This window comes from Ochotona curzoniae, unplaced genomic scaffold (assembly GCF_017591425.1).
Source record: "Ochotona curzoniae isolate NIBS_2020 unplaced genomic scaffold, NIBS_Ocur_1.0 contig_3520, whole genome shotgun sequence".
In the NCBI taxonomy this organism is placed as follows: domain Eukaryota; kingdom Metazoa; phylum Chordata; class Mammalia; order Lagomorpha; family Ochotonidae; genus Ochotona; species Ochotona curzoniae.
The window spans coordinates 12,991,190-13,013,420 of record NW_024465894.1 but is presented as its reverse complement, the minus strand read 5'-3'; the positions used below and the strand labels follow the sequence as shown (position 1 = coordinate 13,013,420).

The window sequence follows — 22,231 nt, the reverse complement described above, 5'->3', positions numbered from 1 at the left end:
ACTCCTGGAGAAGGGGGTGGAGTCACACAACCAGGGTCCTCAGAAAACCCACTTGTGGGCTGAAGGAGGAAATGTGAGGAGAAGGAGAGGGGCACAGAAAGCCACCTGAGCCAGACCTATGTCCCCAGTCACAGCTGGCCCTATCTGAAAGAACCTTGTACTCCCTGACCTGTTGGTCCTCTCTGGGATTCCAGGCCAGATGCACCCCATGCGGCTTGCCCGTCAGTTACCCCAGCTACTTAGCTGGTTCTGGCCTGAGGCAGGGCAAGAAACCAGAAGAGCATTTGATCACTGTGTGCAGGCGGGGCTCTGAGACGGCCAAATCAGCCGTGCCTGGGAGGCAGGTGGTGGGCCACCTCCGGGACCCCTGAGTGCAGAGTCCCACGGCCTGTGTGCTGTCTACCAGACACTTTTCATAGGCACAGAACCTCCCGCCCGCCTTTAGTGCCACAGGCCCACTCTGCCTGGGCTCCTCAGAATTTGGCTCCAGTATCCCCCATCTTCAGGAACTAGGCAGCCTGAGCATACGGGGTGCACCTCAGAGGGCATTTCCTTGTCCTGGCTTTGTAGCTGCCCCCAGGCCCTGAAGAGTGGGGCTTAGGGTGTGGCTTGTGGGCCGCCAGCATTTGGGGAGATCTCTACCCCATGGATGTGTGCTGCGCCGGCATCCCTTCCACAGCAAAGCAGGCTGCACCTCTAGGGAGGAGCAGACCTGCCAAGCAAAAATCTAGGGCATGGTTTGCTTTCCAGCCTCCCCTCCATAGAGAATACAGATGTATGTCTTGTCTGTCTTCAACCTACTTTTTCTTTTCTCTCTTTCTCATCTCTCACTCTTCTCTGCACTGCCTCTCTGCCCAGAGGCCACATAGCACAGTGGGAAAAGTCCCCAAGATCAGACATCAGGAGCTTGGGGTGAGCAGTGGGCTCAGCCCTGAGCTTGTCACAGAACGCAGGGCCAGTCCTATCCTCCCCGTCCGGCCTCCGTTCCCCCTACCTGCAGAATGAGCGAGGCAAACCAGATTTTTCTCCAGGGTCTTTTTCCACTCTGCTGCCTTAGAGCTGTTTGTTTTCTTTTACTTTACTTTCTCTGGATCTTCTCCATCTGAGGGTACAGGGCGTGCCAGAATGGTTTCAGGTTTTTGAATCCTGCAAGCACATTCCAAGACTGGCCTGAAATTGCATGAGCAACATCACTCTTAAGTCATTTTTTTTTTTTTTCCGGAAGCACCTTACAAACCAACTGCAATGCTGTCCTGTTCCTTTTGACTCACGCCTCCCTCTCCCATCTCGTCCCACGCTCCCCACCTCAGTGCTCCGTGCTGTACGCGTGTGCTCTCTGTTCTTGTATACTCAATAAAAGTGAAATAAATGTGTTTGATGCTGAAATGCCAGCTTCTTTGATGCCTCTCTGTGCCCTGCCCTGCCTCTCTGCTACTCAGGCAAGCTGGGATGGTGGGAAGGGCTCAGACTGGAATGGAGACAGCACAGCTCAGAATGCTTGCTTTCACCATTTGAATCCAGGTCTCTGCAGGTGCAGCAGCCCACAAACAAGGCTCCTGGGCCTGGAGGACTCACAGGCTGGCGGAAGCGGCCATCAGCAGGGGCAAAAGGGCAATAGCAATCGGAGCTCTCAGCACTTAGAGGGACACATGCTCTGCCAAGTGTCACCAAAGATGACTCCTTCAAGGTAGCCAGGAGGGGATTTGTGAGCTGAATTCAGAGAAAGATCAAGTAAGGTGAAGAGCATGAAAGAGAACATTCTAGGTTAAGGGGACGGTAAGTCTCCGGGGCAGGACACGTGAGGGAGGGTGTGGTGGCTTCTCCTTTGTGGGGCCTCTGCCTGAGGCTGTCATCCCCAGTAAGCTCCAGCACACAGCAGTCTCCCCTCGCCAATACCCTGTAGCCTCTGCCCCTATCCTTCCCCTGTGTTGTCACACCCTCAGCCTGCCCAACCCCACGGACAACTTACTGTTTTTTAAATGAACGCCCTGGAAAAAAAAATTTAAAAAGGAAACTGTATTCCTTCCGAAGAAAAGAAGTTCCATTAAAATAAATGAAAAGACTAGAACTATAACCCACAGGAAATAGACGCTTATTCTGTGAAGGTGCATGTCCATACTCATTTGCTTCGGGCCTTTTTTATGTTTGTTTTAAAATATTTCAAGTGGGCCCGGCGCGGTGGCGCAGTGGCGCAGTGGTTAAGGTCCTCACCTTGCACGCCCGGGATCCCATATGGGCGCCGGTCCTAATCCCGGCAGCTCCACTTCCCTTCCAGCTCCCTGCCTGTGGCCCGGGAAAGCAGTTGAGGACCGCCCAAGGCTTTGGGACCCTGCACCCGTGTGGGAGACCCAGAAGAGGCTCCTGGCTTCGGATCGGCATAGTATCAGCCGTTGCGCTCACTTGGGGAGTGAATCATCGGACGGAAGATCTTCCTCTCTGTCTCTCCTCTCTGTATATCTGCCTTTCCAATACAAAAAATAATAAAAATAAATCTTTAAAAAAATATTTCAAGTAATACAAGAGTACAGTGAACACCAAGGGATTCCACAACTTTTAACCTCATGTAAAATATATACATGCTATTTTGCTTGTAAACACAGATATTAATACCACAATATAGATTCCCCTTAAAGACCATGGAGTTACCATGTCAAAGTTATGATTCAGTGAAGATAATATTCATATGGACCAAATACTATGGCATCCATACATTTTCATACTGTAGAGTGAACACAACATATACTTTCCTATTATATATGGGAATTTGTGGATGCCACATATACATATTGCAAGAGAAAACAGAATTCGTTTTTTCTGTGCTTGGTTTTCTGTGCTTAGTGCAATAGTCTCCAGTTCCATCCATTTTCTTGCAAATGTCAGGATTTCTTTTTTTATGGCTGAGTAATAATTCCATCGTATGTATATGTCACATGTTCTTTATGCAGACATCAGTTGATGGACATTCAGGTTGATTCCATATCTTTGATATTGTGGATTGGGCAGCAATCAACATGTGAGTGCAGGAATCTCTTAAGTTCACTGGCTTCATTTACTTTAGATCTATTTCCACAAGTGACATAGCAGGTGTTACAGTCCATCTAGTTTTAGCTTTCTGATGACTCTGTACGAGCTTCCACAGTGGTTGTACTGGCTTAGAAATCCCCTAGCCCCCACATCCTCACTGGCGCTCGCTGCCTGGCAACGTGTGGAGGATAGCCATTCTACCTGGAGTGAGATGACACCTCTCTAGCTTTGATTTGCACTTCCTCGGCAGCTGGTGTTACTGAGCAAGTTTTTTTTTTTTTTTTTTCACGTGTTTGCTGGCCATTTGTGTTTCTTCTTTTGAAAAATGTTTAACTCAGATCCTTTGCCTGTTTCTTAGTGGGATTATTTATTCTGTTATGGTTGAATTTCTTGAGCTCCTTATGTATTCTAATCCTTTGTTAGATGTACGGCTTGCGAATATTTTCTCCCATTCTGTTGCTGATCCTTTTATCTGTTTACTATTTCCTTTGCAGTACAGGAACTTCTTAGTTTGCTGCAACCTCACTTGTCTGATTTTGTTCTTCCTGCCTATGCTTTGGGACCACCTTTGCATTTATATTCTATCAAGCCACATACCCTTGGCCATCTTTTATTGTCTAACATTTCACAAGTGAGTTTTTGTCATATGTAATTTTTTTTGGTCAAAGTCCTCTCACATGTCATTTAAATATTCTTTTACAACTTTTAATAATTAACAATGGAAAGAAAATTTTTCACAAAATGAGTAAAATTGCCATGCTGACAGAAACTTAGATCAAGATGAAAACAGTAATTGATCAGAATTCATGTAGTAGAAACACAAGAAGGATTATAGAAAAAAAAAAAAAAAAACAACCAGAAAAACATATGCTTCTAAAGCAGTGGCCACGCTATTAATCTCAAGGGACACCTTGAAGTTTCAAGACATGAGGTCACCATGATGGTCAGTTTCAGCAGCACCTGCCAGCCCACAGCCACACGGGACCGCGACCATCAGCAGAGAAGCCAGTGATCAAGATGTCTGTGAATTCAAAGGTCGGGAAACCTGGCTCTAAATGGACAAGTCATACATCAGGTGGGATTCCCAGACCTCTGTTCCCAGCTTCCAAGTCCTAGGCTTAATGCCCTGGCACCTCTGGAAAGAGAGGGCACGGCTGGGACAGTGAGCTCAGAGCTGAGGCCTGGGAGTGGCATGAGGCAAGGCAGGAGCTGATCTGCTTCCTGCAGGAGATGCAGCCAACGGGTCAGGCAGACATGGATAAGCATGGCAGTGGAACCAGCCTCTGCTTAATCCTGCAGCAGCTCAGCATGATTAACCGTGACCACAGGGCCCATCTTGTCCACATCCCACTGAGAACTGAGCCCTGCCTGAGAGCTTGGCAGGCACAGCTGTCATGGATAAAGCATGGCAGGCAAGCTTAGACACAGCAGTACCAGTGAGAGTAGCCTGTCACACACTCCTTGGATGCCATCCCTGCCGCCCTCCGGCTGGAGAACACCTCTCTGAACACCAGTTTTCTCTTCCATGAATTGGGAATACCACGACCAGCCCTCAATCAAGTAGGATAGTCCCTTGCAGCAAGGGGATCACAGTTATCTTCTACCACTCAGCCTTCTTAGCGGAGGCCTGATTGGTATGAACATCTAGCACAAGGATGGGTCCACACAGAAGCCACTGGCTCAGGCCAAATTGGTGTCATTATTAACATGTATAACAGCCGTGCCACTCAGAACTTTGCTATCAGTGCTGCATCCCAGGGAACTGGTGGTAGCTTCCCTCGGTGTGTGTCACGCCCAAGGGCCTACAGGACCTGGGTGGTCACCACCACTGGGACCAATGGAACATGCCGTGGCCCAGGCTGCTTTCCCCTGGGCTGAGTGTGGTGGCAGGCCAGCTCCCGACACTGTGACTTGCACAGGGACCAACTGATTGGGACATTTGCTGAGGATTTAACTGCGGTTACTTGGCAGCTAGGATTACTTGAGATTAGGGGTCCTTCTGCTCAGGGAGTTACCCAGGAATCAGCCTCCAGCAGAAACAGCTTACAAGTAAAGGAGAAAGTAGACTAGTGTTGTTCCCTATAGAAACAGCCTTCTTACAAAGTAGTTTGCCAGAATATGAGGACCCAAGATGTAGCCAAAGGGAGATGGGCCTTCTTGCTCCTACACATGAGCAGCAGCCATTTTCATATGTGTCTAAGTGATATTTTACCCAAAAGTCCATCCCTGATTTTTTTTTTTTTTAATAGAGAAAGACATACAACCACAGAAATAGAACCACAGGAACCCGGATTGGGTCAGGCCAAAGACAGGAGCCAGGAACTCCATCAAGGTTTCCCATCTAGTACTCCAGACTCCAGTACTGGACCTGCTGCTCCCAGGAAACTGAACTGGATGCCAGGAATCTGGACCTTGCTTTGGGACATGGGACAGGTTTACAGAGAGGAGATACAGAGAGAAAGATCTTTCGTCCTCTGCTTCACTTTACAAATGCCTGATACTGCGAGAGCTGAACCGAGCCAAAGCCAGGGATGAGAAGTTTCTTCTGGATGTCCCACGCAGGTTCAAGGTCCCAAGGCTTTGGGCCCGTCCTTCACTGTTTTTCTAGGCCACAAGTAGGGAGCTGGATGGGAAGTGGTGTAGCTGGGACACGAACCGGCAACCATATGGGATCCCTGCGCATGCGAGGCGAGGATTTAGCTAGCTAACCATCGCGCCGCGCCCCTTCGCACCCCCCCCCCCCCCCCCCCCCCCCCCCAAATTGGTTTCTTGCAGCCGGAACTGCTCCTTGTGCCTGGTCTGGTCGCCCTTGTAACCCCATCTGTGCTTCAAGATAAATTCTCCCCAACACCCTTTTTGCCTAAATCCTACAACCGTGATAACAAAAGCAAAGCACTAGGTTCACATACAGCGTAATGAAAGCTGTGATCCATAAACAAGAGCTAAAACGAGACACTACCAGACGCAAAAGACGTTCGGAACCTATAGGCCCTGGCCGTTCTTTCTGCGACCGAAGGTTGCAGGGGGAAGTCTTTTTCCGGTGCTCCCGACCGGCACCCAAACGGGAGGACTTCCGGCACGCTTCCGCGGTACCTCAAGTCGCGGCTGGTGAGTGTCTTACGTCTTCTTCTTCCCGTATTGGCGTTGTGTGCCTGTGGCCAGTCCACTTGGCACCGCGAAGTGCCCGGACCCGGGCTCACCCCGCCGCGAGCGGGCCAGGGTTCCTCGGGAGGCCTCCCCGTGGCTCCATGGGGTCCGCGGGGCCGGCGGCCCAGGCTGTCCCCGCCCCAGTTCTCCTCGGCCCTCCGGTCGAGGGCGTCCATGAGCCCTGCCTCTGAAGGAGTGTGTCTCACAGACGCTGGGCTGCAGACGTGACTCCGGCCTCGTGAGTCGGGGGGCGGCTTCTCCACCAGGCCAGCGTGGAAGCGGAAGGGCTGGGACGCGTCTTTCCCATGCTTGGGTCGGCGCGGGAACGTGCTGGGGGCGGGGGCCGGCTTTGCGGGTCACGGATCAGGCTTGGGCCTCCGTAAAGCTTCGTGTGGGTGGGGAGGACTAAGAGGTACCTGTGGCGGTGAGGTGGAGTGTGGGCTGGAGGGCACCCTGGCGTGAGGGGCGCTGGTAGCTTGGTTGGGGAGGTGGCAGAGAGGAATGGATAGGGGCGACTGCGCCCCGCCCCCAGCGGGAGCCACACACTGGGCGGGTATGGGGCAGATTGGAAGGTCGCAGAGTTCCCTCTCCCAGCCCCTGCTGTGTGCCCGCTGTGTGCCCGCCACATGTGGCTTCTGGTGGAGCTGGGTTGAGAGGCCGTGGTCAACCAGAGGCGCACAGAAGCAGTGGCTAGTCCAGCATTTGTACTGCATGGAGTTGCTGTGTATGCGCCAAATACTTATTAAGTACTTCCCAAGTTTGGTGTGATAGGTAAGGAAGGAAGGTGATAATAAAAAAATACAAACCAGTTTAGAACCGTGGCTGCTTTTTGACTTTAACCAGCAGTAACAAATACATTTTATGTCACCACCAGGTAAATGTATGCACCGGACACGAAGCTTTGGGAAACTACGGTTATCCTTACTACTCATGATACATTCTGATATGTTTGAAATTCTTTTTGTTTGTTTAAGATTTATTTGTTTTCATTGGAAAGGCAGAGAGAAAGAACTTCCATTGCTGGTTCATTCCACAAGTGGCTGGAGTAGCTGGAGCTGAGTCTATCCCAAGCCAGGAGCCTGGAGCTTCTTATTCTTCCAGATGGGTGCAGGGTCCCAAGGCTTTGAGCCATCTTCGACTGCTTTCCCAGGTTGCTGGATGGAAAGTGGAATGTCCAGGATGCGAACTGACACCCATATGGGGTCCCAGGAGATATAGGGCAAAGATTTAGTCACTGAGACATTGCTCTGGGCCTGAGAGGGAGTGTTGTAGCACCTCCTCCCTGTGCTGGCCCCAGGTCAGGCACACCTCCTGGGTCTGTTCTGGAGGCATGACACCTGATTCTGAGCCCTTTGGGAAGTTGTTCCACTCCTTGAAGTTTGGGACTGGCGGTGGCACCATTCTCCGTGCCCCAAGCCCTTTGTGAATGTTGGATGCTGATGGGAACTTAGCGTGTCTGTGATCACTGGGACGCTCTGGTGGTCAATGTGAGGCAGGATTAGCGTTTAGGCAGGTTCTGGTGTTATTGAGAATGGATTATCTCAGCTTCTGCCCTCATCCGCTGTGGTTGGACAGAGCTGGCTGGGTCTCAGAGTGGACAGTGGGAAGAGGCTGGCCTGCCGGGCAGGGGCTCCTTATATGCTCTTACACATAGAACTTTTCTTCAACTAGTATGTTTCTAGCTTTCACCTTTGTGTGCCTGTTTGTTAAATACAAAGTGCTTTCCTCTGGTGTCCTCGCTTCCCTTATCTGTAAAACAGATTGTTGCGGGGGTCAAGGGAGGTGATTGTGTCAGGCATGTCAGTACCTGGCATGTGCAGTGTCCCTCATGCACGTCTGGTCAGCTCTGATTTCTTTCTTTTTCAGCACTTCTGGAAGACACAAAAAAAGGCATTCTTTTGCTCACCTCCCTCAGCCCCATGGCCGCCATGCAGATGGATCCTGAGTTAGCCAAGAGCCTCTTCTTTGAAGGGGCCACAGTGGTTATCCTGAATATGCCCAAGGGGACAGAGTTTGGCATCGATTACAACTCCTGGGAAGTGGGGCCCAAGTTCCGGGGCGTGAAGATGATCCCGCCAGGCGTCCACTTCCTGCACTACAGCTCTGTGGACAAGGCCAATCCACGGGAGGCGGGCCCCCGGATGGGCTTCTTCCTCAGCCTGCAGCCACGGGAGCTTACTGTGCTGCGCTGGAATACCCTCCGGGAAGAGGTGGACCTGTCCCCAGCCCCAGAGGCCGAGGTGGAGGCCATGAGGGCCAGTCTGCAGGAGCTAGACCCGTTCCTGGGCCCTTACCCCTATGCCACTCTGAAGAAGTGGATCTCCCTCACCAACTTCATCAGTGAGGCCACTGTGGAGAAGCTGCAGCCTGAGAGCAGGCAGATCTGCGCCTTCTCAGATGTGCTGCCGGTGCTCGCCATGAAGCACACCGAGGACCGGGCCCGGCAGAACCTGCCCCGTTGTGGCACAGAGTGCAGAAGCTACCAGGAGGGCCTGGCCCGGCTGCCCGAAATGAAGCCCAGAGCTGGCACGGAGATCCGCTTCTCTGAGCTACCCACGCAGATGTTCCCAAAGGGCGCCACACCAGCAGAAATCACCAGGCATAGCATGGATCTGAGCTACGCCCTGGAGACTGTGCTCAGCCGGCACTTCCCCAGCAGCCCCCAGGACGTGCTCGGTGAGAAGGCGGCGGGTGGGCAGGGGTGGTAAGAGGGGCATTTCAGGATGGAGGGGCGGCGGGTTGATCAGCCTCTTGGTGTTGGAGGCAGGGCAGGAGGCCGACTACCATAGCATACCCCTGACACAGAGGTGTCTTGGTGCCCGCCCTGGATATTTTGATTCCAGATGGGGACCAGGACTGCAGCTGGTTCACTTTGTCTGCCCCTGAAAAGCACCATAGGTGGGCCTGCTGCGGGTGGTTCAGCCCTGTGATGCTGACTGGCCCTATAAGAGAAAGGCTTTGGCCAAGTACATGGTCAGCCAGGCCTGGCAGCTTGGTTTCTGGGCTCCCAGGCCTGGCCTTTGTTCTGCCTCGCTGCTACCTGCCTCCTCATTTCCCTGTCACTCTGTTTGCTGGCACCAGGACGCGGATTTTAGGGTTTTTGTTGCTGCTTTCCCTCTTCATCACAAACATCTGTTCAGAAAAACAAGAGCAACCACTTCAAATCCAAGCACAAAGGTGTAGCTGTTTTTATATTTTGACATGTTTATGTTTCTTTTTCACCTGTGTATTTCTGTTTATTTTTTTGTGTATTTCCTTTGTGTATTTCCTTTTGGTCTGCTAAAAAGCCCATAGTTTTTAGGTATGCATGTGGCTGTTTACAGAAACAGGATTTAAATGCTCAGTAGTCTGCCTTGATATCAGCGGCCGGTGCTGCTTGGCGTTCTGAATTCCTCACTCTCTGTGTCAGGACTGTTGTCTGTTACCCCTTGTGGTGCTGATGTGCATGAGGTTGAGGTCCTGGGAATTGGGTTCGGGTGTGTAGGCCCTGTCCCGATCTTCAGCAGCACCCAGGGGTGGCAGTTCGGCAGAGATGCTTTCGGTCAGATGGTTGAGAAGATTTGTTTATTGTTTGAAAGGCTGAGTTATAGAGAAACAAGGGATATATAGAAAAAAGAAACCTTCCATTTATTGGTTCACCTTCCAGATGGTCACAAGAGATGAAGCTGAGCTGATCCCAAAGCCAGGAGCCAGGAACTTCTTCTAAGTCTCCCATGCCACTATAGGGATAGGGGTTCAAGCACTTGGACCATCTTGCACTGCTATGCCAGCGCCACAGGCATAGGATTAGCTTGTTATGCCATGGCACCAGCCCCACTTGTTTTCAATGCTAATAATAACAGACATTTATCACATGTTTAATAGTTGTTTAGATATATTTTTATATTTTTTACAAATTGTTCAGCTAGGGCCTGGCGCATTAGCCTAGTGGCTAAAGTCCTCATCCTGAACACGTCGGGATTCCATATGGCCACCAATTCTAGTCCCGGCAGCTCCACTTCCAATCCAGCTCCCTGCTTGTAGCCTGGGAAATCAGTTGAGAATGGCCCAAAACTTTGGGACCCTGCACCTGTGTGGGAGACCTGGAAGAGGATTTGGGCTCCTGGCTTTGGATCGGCGCAGCACCAGCTGTTGCGGTCACTTGGGGAGTGAATCATCAGATGGAAGATCTTCCTCTTTGTCTCTCCTCCTCTCTGTATCTGCCTTTACAATAAAAATAAATAAACGCTTAAACAACAGCAACAAAAAACAAAAAACAAATTGTTCAGCTACATTATTTATCCTCCTGAAGGATTGGTGAGGAATTTTGAATAAAGGATTTGGCATATCTTTGACTCAACTGATATATGGGATATTTTAATGGGTGCAGATTATTGCATTCCATAGTATTTTAATCTAGTAAATAACATTTTAAATTCTGGTTTGTAATTGAATAGAAATCTCATTTTCTACTTCATAGAAATTTCAGTTCTTCGAAATATCTTGTGGAAAGGTGTGTTGAAAGGATCAAGGATAGATTTATATACCTCTTTGAAATTATTTCGGATGTCATAATTTTAAATGAGACTAAAGATGGGGGATTCAATTAAGTGCCCTAAATGCAGAGGATAGACTAATACTAAATTTTATAACTTGATCAGGAAAAGTCAACTGAAGAAATAAATCATTATTTTGCAAAGAAAATTTGATTTTTATATTTTGAAAGTATTGGTTAGCGATCCATAATATCTAGAGCAGGTAGACACAAATCCCACTGGGTTGCTTAGGCTTCGGAGCAGGGACCTGGTGATTTTTGGGTGACAGCACCAGGACACTGTATGTTGGAAGAGGCCCTTGCTGGAAGTGCTTATCCTGTGCTCCTCTGGCCCACTCGTGTGTCCTCCTCCATAAGGCATGAGCTACCTGGAGGCTGCCAGGAGCGCCTCTGATGCCCAGTGTACCTGTGGCAGCCAGGGACCCTGGGTTCTTGAGGGCTCCATGCTAGAGCCAGGTGTTTTGTAGAAACGGGGAGAGTGAATCGTTTTCCAGTGCTGAATGTGCCAGGTGTTAACTCTCAGTGCTTTGTGTGTGTGCTCTGCACTAAAGCTAAAGGAACCGAGGCAGGCATAGGTTTAAGTGATGCCTGAGGCCACTCAACTGCCCCAGGTGTAGCTAAGGCCAGAATTCCGGCAGTTTGGCTCCAGAGCCTGTGTGCCCTGCCACCATACTGCCTCTCAGAGCAAGTCGCAAGTGATGGAGCCCTGACATTCAGGAAGCAGGAAGGACCAGGCAGGCTGACTCTGGAGTAAGCCCTCAGGATGGGTCCCACCACCCGATGCAGATGTGTAGGCCTGGGCCTCAGCTACACAGGAGCACCTTACTGGATCACTCTGTGGAGTTGGGCTGAGGGGTGGCCAGTGGAAGGCAGTGTTTCCCCAGCCTCGGGGCATAGTCACCTGGGCAGCACACCAGCACCTCAGCTGCAACATGCAGCCCCCTTGGCCCTACTCAGCCCACTTCTCAGGGAATCCCAGAGCAGCTTGGTTTGGGACCCACGTGACGTAGCAGCGATAGGCACACATGGTGAGGTTTTAAGATGCCAGTGAAGCAAGGAGCACCTCTGCTCGGTAGTCTGGTTTCACAGAAATGCACAGCAGCAGGGTGGTCTTCCACGTCTTGAATTTATAGCAGTTCAGACTGGATGCCAAAACCCATCCCAGGCTCTGCTGAGGTGACAAGGGGAAGACAGCCTCCATTGCCAAGGTCCCAAGGCCTTGGCCTCGTGAAGGCCCTGGGCAGGTCAGTCCCTCAGGATCGTTCTTCCTCTGCCCTTGCAGGTGAACTGCAATTTGCCTTTGTGTGCTTCCTGCTGGGGAGTGTGTACGAGGCCTTCGAGCACTGGAAGCGGCTGCTGAACCTGCTGTGCCGGTCTGAGGCCGCCATGCTGAAGCACCACACCCTGTACACCAGCCTCATCTCTATCCTGTACCACCAGCTTGGCGAGATCCCTGCCGACTTCTTCGTGGACATTGTCTCCCAGGACAACTTCCTCACCAGCACTTTACAGGTGAGCAGCAGGCAAGAGTGAAGGTGAGGGTGCCACGACCACCTGCAGGGTGGCTCCCATCTTCCGCTTGGCTCCTGTGACCCACAGCTTTTCTGGTGATGTTTCCCTCTCCAGCTTGTTCTAAGTTCCTCAAGGCCAGAGATATTTTATGTGCCTTCCCCCTCCTCCCCCAGAGGGCCCAGCATTGGGATGCTCTTGCGATGTGAATCCTCCCTGCTTTTGTGGCTCCCCGGCTCAGAGCAACTTTCCACACTCATGGCGGTGAGCTGCTGCAGTCCAGGAGGACAGTTTCGTAGCTTGCTATTCCCAGTGAAACATCTGCAGCTCCTTAGATCTCATTTAAGCATTAGAGTAACTTTGATTTCCTCATCAAACAAAATGTGCCAGTTTCTGCGGAGATTCTCTGAACAGAAAAAGCAGAATTTGCTTTTAACTTGGCAATTAAATTTTCATTATGAGTGGTAATTAGGGAAGAAGCTTCAGACAGCGTACAGGCTTCATCCTGTGCTATTTCTTCCCTTTGCAATCAGATCGGTTTCCTTTATGTACTTGAGACAACTTCTGTCACATGGGTCCTGTAACTTTCTTGGGTATAGAGGAGACCAGTGGGGCCAGCTGTGAGTTCCATTATGTGTGAGAGCCCTTGCTCGAATGAGGTGACCATTCACTTTTAACCTCCCAGTTCCGCCCAGGGTCAGAGAGGAGCAGACATTCATTATTTCCTTTGGGGCAGCAAGTACCATATTTATCTGTCATCTGGATTCCCTTGTCTAACCTCTGGAACCCCAGAGGGCAGGAGGAATTGCTCCTGTTTTACAAATGAATTCATGTCCTTAATTTCACACAGCTGCCAAGTGGAAATCAGGGTGTATACCCATTCCCAGGCCTTGGTTTCCTTTCTGGCCTGTGCTCCATGTCAGTAGATAAGGCATGGGTCCTGGAAAGGAGTCCTGCTGGACTCCGGGGAAGATGCCGTCAGGGGCCTGGGGCCTGGGCCCAGGCCATTGGGAGAGTCTCCCCTTGCCGTAGGCCGCTAGCTGCTGGCTGTGGCAGGTGGAGGCCTGATGCAGACCCTGCTTGTGTGTCGGGCAGGCTGATGCCTTGCACTTTCTGCATTCCATTTCACTGGAGCTGAAGCTGTCCTATTAGTGCCCCGAGAGAACACAGAGATCAGATCCCTTCTCTGTGCAGTCTCCTCCTCTGCCTGGCTGTTGGTTGTGGGTGTGGAGCTACAGGAGCAGGTGTCAGCTGTCCTCTGTCTCTAGTGATGGCTGTACCCAGAGGAATGACACACTCCCCTCGTGACATGAGTGGACACTGTCATGTGCACACACAGGAGGGCTCAGGGTTGCCGGCTGTCCTGCTGCCGTCAGCATAACCCCATCTCTCTGGCTGCCAGGGCGCTGTTGCCAGAAATGATTTCCAAAACAGAAAGGCCCCAGCTGGATTGCAAGGTGTCCAGGTGGGTGGTGCAGAGCTGACAGTTGAGAAAATTCTGTTTTGGCCTTCTTACCATGTCATTCTTTGGATTGGAAGCAGAATAACTAGTGCCCCTTTGAATGTTATGGATGGCACTTTCATCCACTGTGCCACAATTCCAGCCCCGCTGCAGGATGTTTGTGACTGAATGAATTCATGCATAACACCCTTTCTCAATCAGCAACCACTCTCTCCCCAGGAGGTCAAGTAAGTGGATCGGGCTTTCTCACTTAGGAGCTTAAATGTCTACTACCTGTAGAGAGGAGCTTCAGTGTGTATGTGCAACCTCTTCAGAGCAGCCACATTAGCATAGGTAAAATCAGCCATGTGAAGGCCTCAGCCATTACTTTGTTTTCATCTTGCTGTGTGAGATGGCATTGCTTAACTAGGTGGCGTTGCTTTTAAAAATCCCTTGGATTTAGCTTAAATAAAGATTGCTTTACAAGAATAGTATTTTTGTTGAAAGTAACTTAAGTCATTCAAATTCATTTTAAAGCAATGAAAGGACAATCTGAATGTAATGGTATGTTAAAGTGAGTTCTGCATGGTATTGCTGCTTGCAGTTTTGTGTATCCAGTCATGCAACCTGTTTCTCTCTCTCTTATTAAAGATTTATTTATTTTTATTGGAAAGGCAGATATACAGAGAGGAGGAGAGACAGAGAGGAAGATCTTTCTTCTGATGATTCACTCCCCAAGTGACCGCAACGGCCGGTGCTGTGCTGATCCAAAGCCAGGATCCAAGAACTTCCTCCAGGTCTCCCATGTGGGTGCAGGGTCCCAAGGCTTTGAGCCGTCCTCCACTGCTTTCCCAGGCCTCAATGAAGGAGCTGGATTGGAAGTGGAGCTGCTGGGATTAAAACTGGTGCCGATATGGGATCCCGGTGTGTTCAAGATGAGGACCTTTAACCACTAGGCCCCCACACCGGGCCCTGTTTTTCTCTCTGACATCTGTTGAGCCACAGTAGGCCATGGACGCTGTGCAGCATCATCTCTTGCCCATCTGTAACTCTGGAGGGGAAACATTGACTCTGACTCTGACTGTGGTGTCCTGTCCTCACACCGGCTGATCTCGGCCTCTTGCTGTGTCTTCTCCCATTTAGTTTCCACCAGAATGCTACAACTGAACAGGAAACAAGCTCTGAGCGGGCATCGGTTTTGTCCAAGGTCGACATAGCTAGTGGTGGCAAGGTGAAGTTTTGGACTCTAGAGCCTGTAGTGGACCTCTGTACATTTTTAGAGCCCCTGTGGGAAGCATCTCCAAACCCTTTTTGTTTGCTTGCTTGTTTAGGGTTTTGTTTATTATGAAAGGCAGTGCAATAGAGACAGAGATAATCCATCTGTTGATTCACTCCCCAAATAACTACCTCATCTGAGACTGGGCCAGATTGAAGCCAGGAATCTGCAACTCTGGGGCTCATACATGGGTGGCAGAGGCCTACGTACTGGGCCATCATCATTTGCTGTTTTTCTAGACATATTAGCAGGGAATTGTATTGAAAATAGAGAGCCCAGCATGATAACTCGATGGCTAAATCTTTGAAGAGAGAGAAGAGTAGAGCAGCCAAGACTGAAACCCAACCAGCACTCTGCTAGAGGATGCAGGAATTGCCAGAGGTAGCTTAACCTGCTGGCTGTACTGCAACGTCAGCCCCTGCCCGAGTCTTTACACTGGCTCAGAGTGGGATTCCTACTGTTTGTCAGCTTCCTGGTGGTCACTGGGAAGCAGTGGTCCTGTTTTTAGCAGCATTTTCTTTCTGCTGCAGATTTCTGCAGAAAACGGTCTGCCTATGGGTAGTTTCACTGTAAATTGAATAATCATTTGGAAATAGAAAAAGTTAGAAGCTTCATTTCTGGTCTAGCTAAAAAAAGAAAAAAAAATGGATAACAACTCAAATAGCTACCTCTATGTTTTAAATTTCTCAAGATAACCTGACTGAAAATCTTAAAACACAGGTTTAACAATTAATATAACTGTGTGTATATATGTTTGAAGAAAAACAAGAAGGGTGCTTATTTAGAGAAATACATTTATTCATCAAATGTTATCCTGTTTAAGGGTTTTTTTTTTTAAGATTTATTTACTTGAAAGTTACAGGGCCCAGTGAGCCAGTGAGGTAGGTTAGTGGCTAAAGTCCTTGCCTTGCACACGCTGGGATCCCATATAGATACCAATTCATATCCCAGAGGCCCCACTTCTCATCCAGCAGCCTGCTTGTGGCCTGGGGAAGAAGTCAAAGATGGCCCAAAACTTTGCGACCCCTACTCACGTGGGAGACTTGGAGGAAGCTCCTGTCTCCTGGCTTTGGATCAGCTCAGCTTTGGCTGTTGTGGTCACTTGGGGCGTGAATCAGCAGACAGAAGATCTTGCTTTTTGTCTCTCCTCTCTGTATATCTGACTTTGCAATAAAATAAATAAATCTTAAAAAAAAAAGAAGAAGAAGAAGAAAGAAAAAGCAGAAGAAAGTTAAAGGGGGAGAGACAGAGAAAGAGATCTTCCATTCATTGGTTCATTCCCCAAATGACTGAACGGCTGGAACAGGGCTGTTCAGGATCTAGGAGCTTCTTCCAGGTCTCCCGCGTAGGTCAAGGACTGAGGTGTTGGACATTCTTTGCTGCTTTCCCAGACCATAATCACGAAGCTGGATTGGAAGAATAGCTGGGATACAAACTAGCACCCAAATGAGATGCCACTGCTGCAGGTGAAGTATTAGCTTGCTACACCACTACGCCGGCCCCTCTGTAGTGTTTTTTAAAGGTTCAGAAGTAGTCTGAATACAGGTAATCTGCAGATATAAAGATGATTCATTTCTCAGTCACATTAAACGGTGTTTACTGGATTTCACTTTAGGTGAAGTAAATGGATCGCTAAGTTTTCTGAAAAGGTCATAAGGTTAATCAGCAAAGAATAAGTTGTTGCTTAAAAGCTAATGATTTAAATATCTCCTTTTCTGAATTGTGGAATCTTAAAAATACCAAATTGGTGAAAGCAGGGGGTCAAAAGCAGATCAGTGGGTGTCAGGGGCAGAAGTGAAGGGAGAGCTTGACTGCTGGGCAGCAGCCGGATGGGGTCTTCAAGCTCAGAACTGAATGCCAAAAGAAAATGTTAAACATTCATCATGTGGTGGCTGTGTGGGCATATATCTCTTTTCTGTGAATGAGAGGATTTAACTGCATGTTCAGGATACTCCCGAGAAAGATGATCTTTAAGGAAAGAGGTTCTGGTCTCCAAGAGGTCACAGGGCCCATAGACCCCAAGACACGAGAGTCTTAGCAGGGGAAGATGTGGACTGAAGGCCCTGCCTGGGCGTGCTCCTACTCGACAACCACCCCCGAGTGATGTGGCACACCAGGCATCTCCCTGGCCATGGGGACAGTCGTCTTCTATCCTCCTACCTCTCAGTCTTGTAGTAAAGTGTAAGTAGACGAGTTGCTTAAAAAGGACCAAGCTCTTTCCAAGTTAGAAGCTTTATTTTTTAGGCTGAAGGCTTCTGTCATACTTGCCTAGTTGATTTCACTTCCTGGCAGTGTTGAGAGGTGGGGAGGGTGGGGTGAGTGTCAGTGCGTTCCTTCCAGCCCTGCCCCAGGCCATTGCCAGGTGCAGGGTGCTTGCTGTGTCTCATTCACCATGCTCACTGAGCAGCCCAGGGACCCCAGTTCCTCACCAGGCTCAGGGCTCTATAATGAATTGTAATGACTCAGTCCCTCCTCCTAAGGGGTACAGAGCACTGTGCTACAAGTGCAGGGTGACAGATGCTGGCCAAGTGGCCAGCTGAGGGAATCTGTAAGAGGCGGGTCACGGGTGAAACAGGTAGCACGCATGGGCCTGAGGACTCAGCTGACTCCCTCCCTGGAGTCAGGTCTTAGAGCATCGTTTGGTATCAGTACTGTGCAAAGAGGCTGGAAGTGGGTACTCATTGAACCCATTGTCATCTTTGTTCTGTTCATCAGACCCACACTGTACCTGTACCTCTTGGAGGACAGCAAACAGTGAAGGGCCTGTTCACCTCACTGATTGGAGCCAGGAGGCAGGACCCCTGGTTGCTAGATACAGGCATGCCCAGCCCATCCTCAGTCTAGAAGAGGTGATGTCTGAGTTGACCAGGGTCATTGCGGAAAACTAGCCAGGTGAGAGGAAGAAAGCAGTACCTGGAATTGTGTTAAAGGCAGAGGGAAGGGACTAGAAGTGTGGCATAGTAGGTAAAGCCAACACTTGCTTCTTTGGCATCTCTTGGGTGTCTATCCCAGGCAGTGTTGCTCCACTTCTGATCTAGCTCCCAGCAAATACCTGAGAAGGGCAGTGGAAGATGATGACCCAAGCACTTGGGCCCCTCACCCATATGGGAGACTCAGATTAAGCTGGCTTGGGCCTGGGCCAGTGCTGGTCATTGTGGCTATCTGGGGAGTGAACCAGTGAATAGATGATCTCTTTCTCTCTGGCTGTTTTCCTCTCTGTAATTCTGACTTACAAATGAATAACTACTTTTTCTTCTAAAAGGCAGATTTACAGAGTAGAGACAAAGAACTGCTGGTTTACTCCCCAAATAGCTGCAATAGCTGGAACTGAATCGGTCTGAAGCAGGATCTTCCTGTGGGTCTCCCAGATGGGTACAAGGTCCCAAGGCTTTGGGCCATCCTCCTCTGCGTTCCCAGACCACTTGCAAGGAGCTGAAAGGGAAGTGGAGCATCTAGGACACGAACCAGTGGCCATGTGGAATGCTGGCACTTGCAGGTGGAGAACTGGCCAGTTGAACCATTGCTCAGGCCACCAGATAAATAAATCTTAAGAAAAAGAAAAAAGAGAAGAAAGAGCAAAATGTGTGGTTGGCCTAAGGTCCAGGGAATGTTTGGGCAGCTGTTCCACGTGGCTGCATAGAACCCAGTGCAGGTTACTGTGTGTGCAGAGTAGGGAGGGGCTTTTGCTCCAAGCCCCGCAGGTTCCCTACCACCTCTGTGGTCACCCCAAGGGTGCTGGCTATAGAGATAATTGCATTGGAAGGAATCTTCCTTGTGTCCAGCCTGCCTTCCAGGCAAGGGCCATTATCTGTGTGTCCACTCACAACTGCTGCCTGCCTTCCCCATGGCCCTCTCACCCCTGAGATCCCAGGCCCTCTAATTAGTTATTGATCGGACATTTGTTGTGGCTGTGCTTGCTTCTCCTAGATCTACAAGTTAATATCACCAGGCTCTTTCCCTCATCCCCAGTCCTGTCACTTCTGCCTGTGCTGCTGTCGGCACTAGCCCACAGAATGGTTGCCAACCAAGGCCAGCAGCAGGACCTCCCTCCTGCTAACAGGTCGGAGAGGCAGTGGTCGGATGCTGTGCCTGCTCTGAGGCTGGGATCCTAGAGCCCAGATAACTTTCCTGGGGCTTCGAGGGCAAGCAGTGGCACAAGGCAGTGTGGCCCGAGCAGCTGCCGTACTCCTGCATCTGGGAAAAGCCCTTGTTCCTTGCTGGATCATTGTGGCCTAGTTACTTAAGTCTTTTCAGCCTCCCTCTCCTTATGAGAGGCAGAAATTCTGGTATCTTCTCTGTACCATGAGTTCCCACTCGGATGTTCTGAACCTGTTCTGAAAACAGGCAGAGAGTGAGAAGAGAGGATGAGATTTCCAAGATTCTGAGAAAGGAGATTGAGCTGGGACAGCCTGGAACAGGGTTCAAATGTTCTCACAATGCAAGCTCGGGTGGTGGAGAACAGCTGTTTTCCCCATATCTGTGGTGGAAGTCCCGAGCTGGGACTTCGCAGGATCTGGGGCCCTATGCTGCCTCACCCCCAGTGCTTTCTACTGTGCACTCCTATGGATGCTGGCACTCCTGGGCCTTTTCCATGGACTGCTGTGCCTAGGATGGCCATTTGCTCCTCAGCTGGGTCTGGACTTTCTTGGCTTCTGGGGAAAGCACAGCAGGGATCCTAGGCTTGTGCCCGCTGCAGCTCATCCACCATCCCCAGGGACTGAGTGTCACAAGGACATTTCCAGAGCATTCTTGGCCCCTGTTTTCCCAGAATGACTTGTTCTCTGTCCCCTACTCTCTTAGGTTTTCTTTTCCTCGGCCTGCAGCACTGCCGTGGATGCCATCCTGAGAAAGAAGGCGGAGAAGTTCCAGGCCCACCTGACCAAGAAGTTCCGATGGGACTTCACAGCAGAGCCCGAGGACTGCGCCCCGGTGGTAGTGGAGCTCCCAGAGGGCGCCTACATTGGCTAATCCTGGGGTGCTTGCTCCTAGGCATGCCCTGCACCCAGGAACCTCTGTTCGGTGCTCCTGCTGGGCCCTGCAGATGGGCTGGAATTCCCTCCGGCACAATAAATAAGTTCCTTCCTTGCCAAGGCATCTGTCCCCAGACCCAGGGAGCATTTGTGGGCTCCCTGGTGACTTGGCTGTGGTGCTAACCTGGGTGACCTTCCGACGGACTCTTATGCGGGTTGCTGAGAGAGACCTGCCTGGCCACAGCCTTGCTCCTGAGACGGCTGAGAACCAGCCACCTGTTCCAGAGCGAACTTCAGGCTGCCTGGGGCTCCAAGATGTCACCTGGTGGATTTTTTTGACATCACATGAGGAGATGAGCTGGAGTCCACCTGCTCCCTGTTGAGGGGAGCACATGATAGAAAATGTGGCTCGGGACTCTGGAGTCCTCGATAGGGACGGGTAGATGGGGAAGGTCAGGTAGACGGGTTGTGTCTGACTTTTGGTGGCCAGCTCGCTCGCTCGCTCTTCCTGCAAATCCCTTTCTCCTGTCCACAGGTCCCAGTGTGTCATCTCCCCAGCTTCGTGTGGCCCCTGCCTAGGACCATCACCTCCTGCCTGGCTCACTCTTAGGCCACAGACCCAAAGTAGAGCTGGGTAGCCCTCTCCAGTGTCCCAAAGCCTCCGTGACTGCTGCTGTTGGCCCCAAGACCAGACAACAGACAGGAGGGTTCCACCCTGAGCCGACCTTGTAGGCCCTGCTGCAGTTCTCTGATCTTCTGAGAAGCCCGTGGCCATGCCTACGCCACTTCTGGGCAGGCACTTGGGCAGTGTGGCCTCCCCTGGGGCCCATGGCAGGTTCTGAATGAGAACCCCTTCTCGAGATTGCTGGTTATCCTTGTTTCCTTGGAGAGGTTTTTCTAAAAGCATACCTACATTAAAGTCTTCCTGTTGACACCAGATCCCCCTGTGTGACATTCCTGCAGTTTAGCTGTTTGTTGTCCCCCACCTGCTACCTGCTCCCCAGGGGAGCACACATGTCTCCCATTATGTTCCCAGGGAGGCAGCTGAGATGGGTGCACCTCAAGGAAGGAGGGGGCCCTGGGTCTTCATGGCAGTCAGCAGCATTCTGTGTCACGCCTTTGTCCATCCTGGAGCCCCTCAGTAGAACTTCTGGGAAGCCTGTTTTAAGTACAAATTCCAGGAAGTGATGCTTCCATACTACAGCAGGAATAGACTTGGTAACCCCCTGCTCTGGAGAAATACCACTTCCCTTCACCTGTGTGTCCAGCAGGGGGCACAATTGACTGCCATGTCCAGCATAAGTGGGTCCACCCAGAGCGGAGGTGGCGGCAGGCCTGCCATGGCCCCAGCTTCTCTCTGGGGGTCAGGTGGTGCACAGTGGTCACTGCCAGGCTGTGAGAACAGCAGCTTACTGGTGACTGCTGAAGTACAGATGCTGTTGACTGGTGCTGAGGCCCACCAAGCAGTGAGTCCGTGGTCTGGGCACCTGGGCCTGGTTGCACATGCTCATCAGCATTCTGGGTGGTACCAGGCCCCCACCCCGCAGCCATGCAGGGCTTAGACAGGAACAGCTGCCGTGTGTGGCCTGCCACCTTTCACCCCTCACAGCAGTGTGTGCTCTGAGAACAGGCCTGTGCCAGCTGATGTCCACAACCCACTCTGCTGCTGCCCGTGCGTGTCCAGGGCAGCTGTAGCCTCTTGCCTGTCTCCCTACCAGGTCCATCTTGGCTCTGCTCATTGCCCACTGGGTAACCTGGGCCTTAGTCCAACTGGAATTTAGAGTTTTTCCCTCAGATATTTAGAAGCTGACCCCTGTGTTTCTCTGCTTCCCAAGGGTACACGACACAAGATAGCCAGTCTAGTGGGCCAGGACAGTGAACCAAGAACCCAAGATCCGGGTCCCAAGTTTGATGCTGGAGCAGTACCAGTCCGAGTGTTTGTCTTGCTTGTCCCAGCCGGCAGCACTTTGTGTCTTTTTGATTAATTAAAAATGGGAGATTAATTATTACTTAACTCTAGCAGCTTTTCTGAAGGGCAGGAGCCTTGGAAACTGTCAGTGGTGGAACAGGTCTCTAAGCCACTGTCCAGTTCATACGCGTCTTAACAGTGGCCTCAAACGCAGGCCCCCTGGGGCCTGGCTTGCATTTACAAGGCCGGTTGATCCTATTAGCAGTGAAGGAGTGATTCGGTCCCCCTCGTGGCTCAGCTCCTCGTTTTAACTCCTCACTGCTGTGGAGTTCCCTGCCATTGATTGCTTCTCACCCTCAGTTATGTTGCCGACGTCACCCCCTTGTAAATACCACTTATTCCCAGGGCACTGTGACACGCT

At 50.7% G+C, this 22,231-nt stretch overlaps 1 protein-coding gene across 1 annotated transcript; it reads left to right on the top strand.

Annotated features, from left to right (window-relative positions):
- The first annotated feature begins 6,112 nt into the window (after window positions 1-6,112).
- Window positions 6,113-20,368, top strand: AAR2 (AAR2 splicing factor). The gene is made up of 4 exons (XM_040981539.1): window positions 6,113-6,132; window positions 8,038-8,847; window positions 11,988-12,217; window positions 19,732-20,368. Exons 2-4 carry the CDS (start codon window positions 8,091-8,093, stop codon window positions 19,897-19,899), a joined length of 1,155 nt encoding a protein of 384 aa, XP_040837473.1. The 5' UTR covers window positions 6,113-6,132; window positions 8,038-8,090; the 3' UTR covers window positions 19,900-20,368.
- The last annotated feature ends 1,863 nt before the right edge of the window (window positions 20,369-22,231 follow it).

Excerpts from the sequence above, each read along its gene's own strand:
- AAR2 (XM_040981539.1), top strand. The coding sequence starts at position 8,091 with ATGGCCGCCATGCAGATGGATCCTGAGTTAGCCAAGAGCCTCTTCTTT. Across the intron at positions 8,848-11,987 it reads CAGCCCCCAGGACGTGCTCG|GTGAACTGCAATTTGCCTTT; the intron begins GTGAGAAGGCGG and ends CTGCCCTTGCAG. Across the intron at positions 12,218-19,731 it reads TCCTCACCAGCACTTTACAG|GTTTTCTTTTCCTCGGCCTG; the intron begins GTGAGCAGCAGG and ends CTACTCTCTTAG.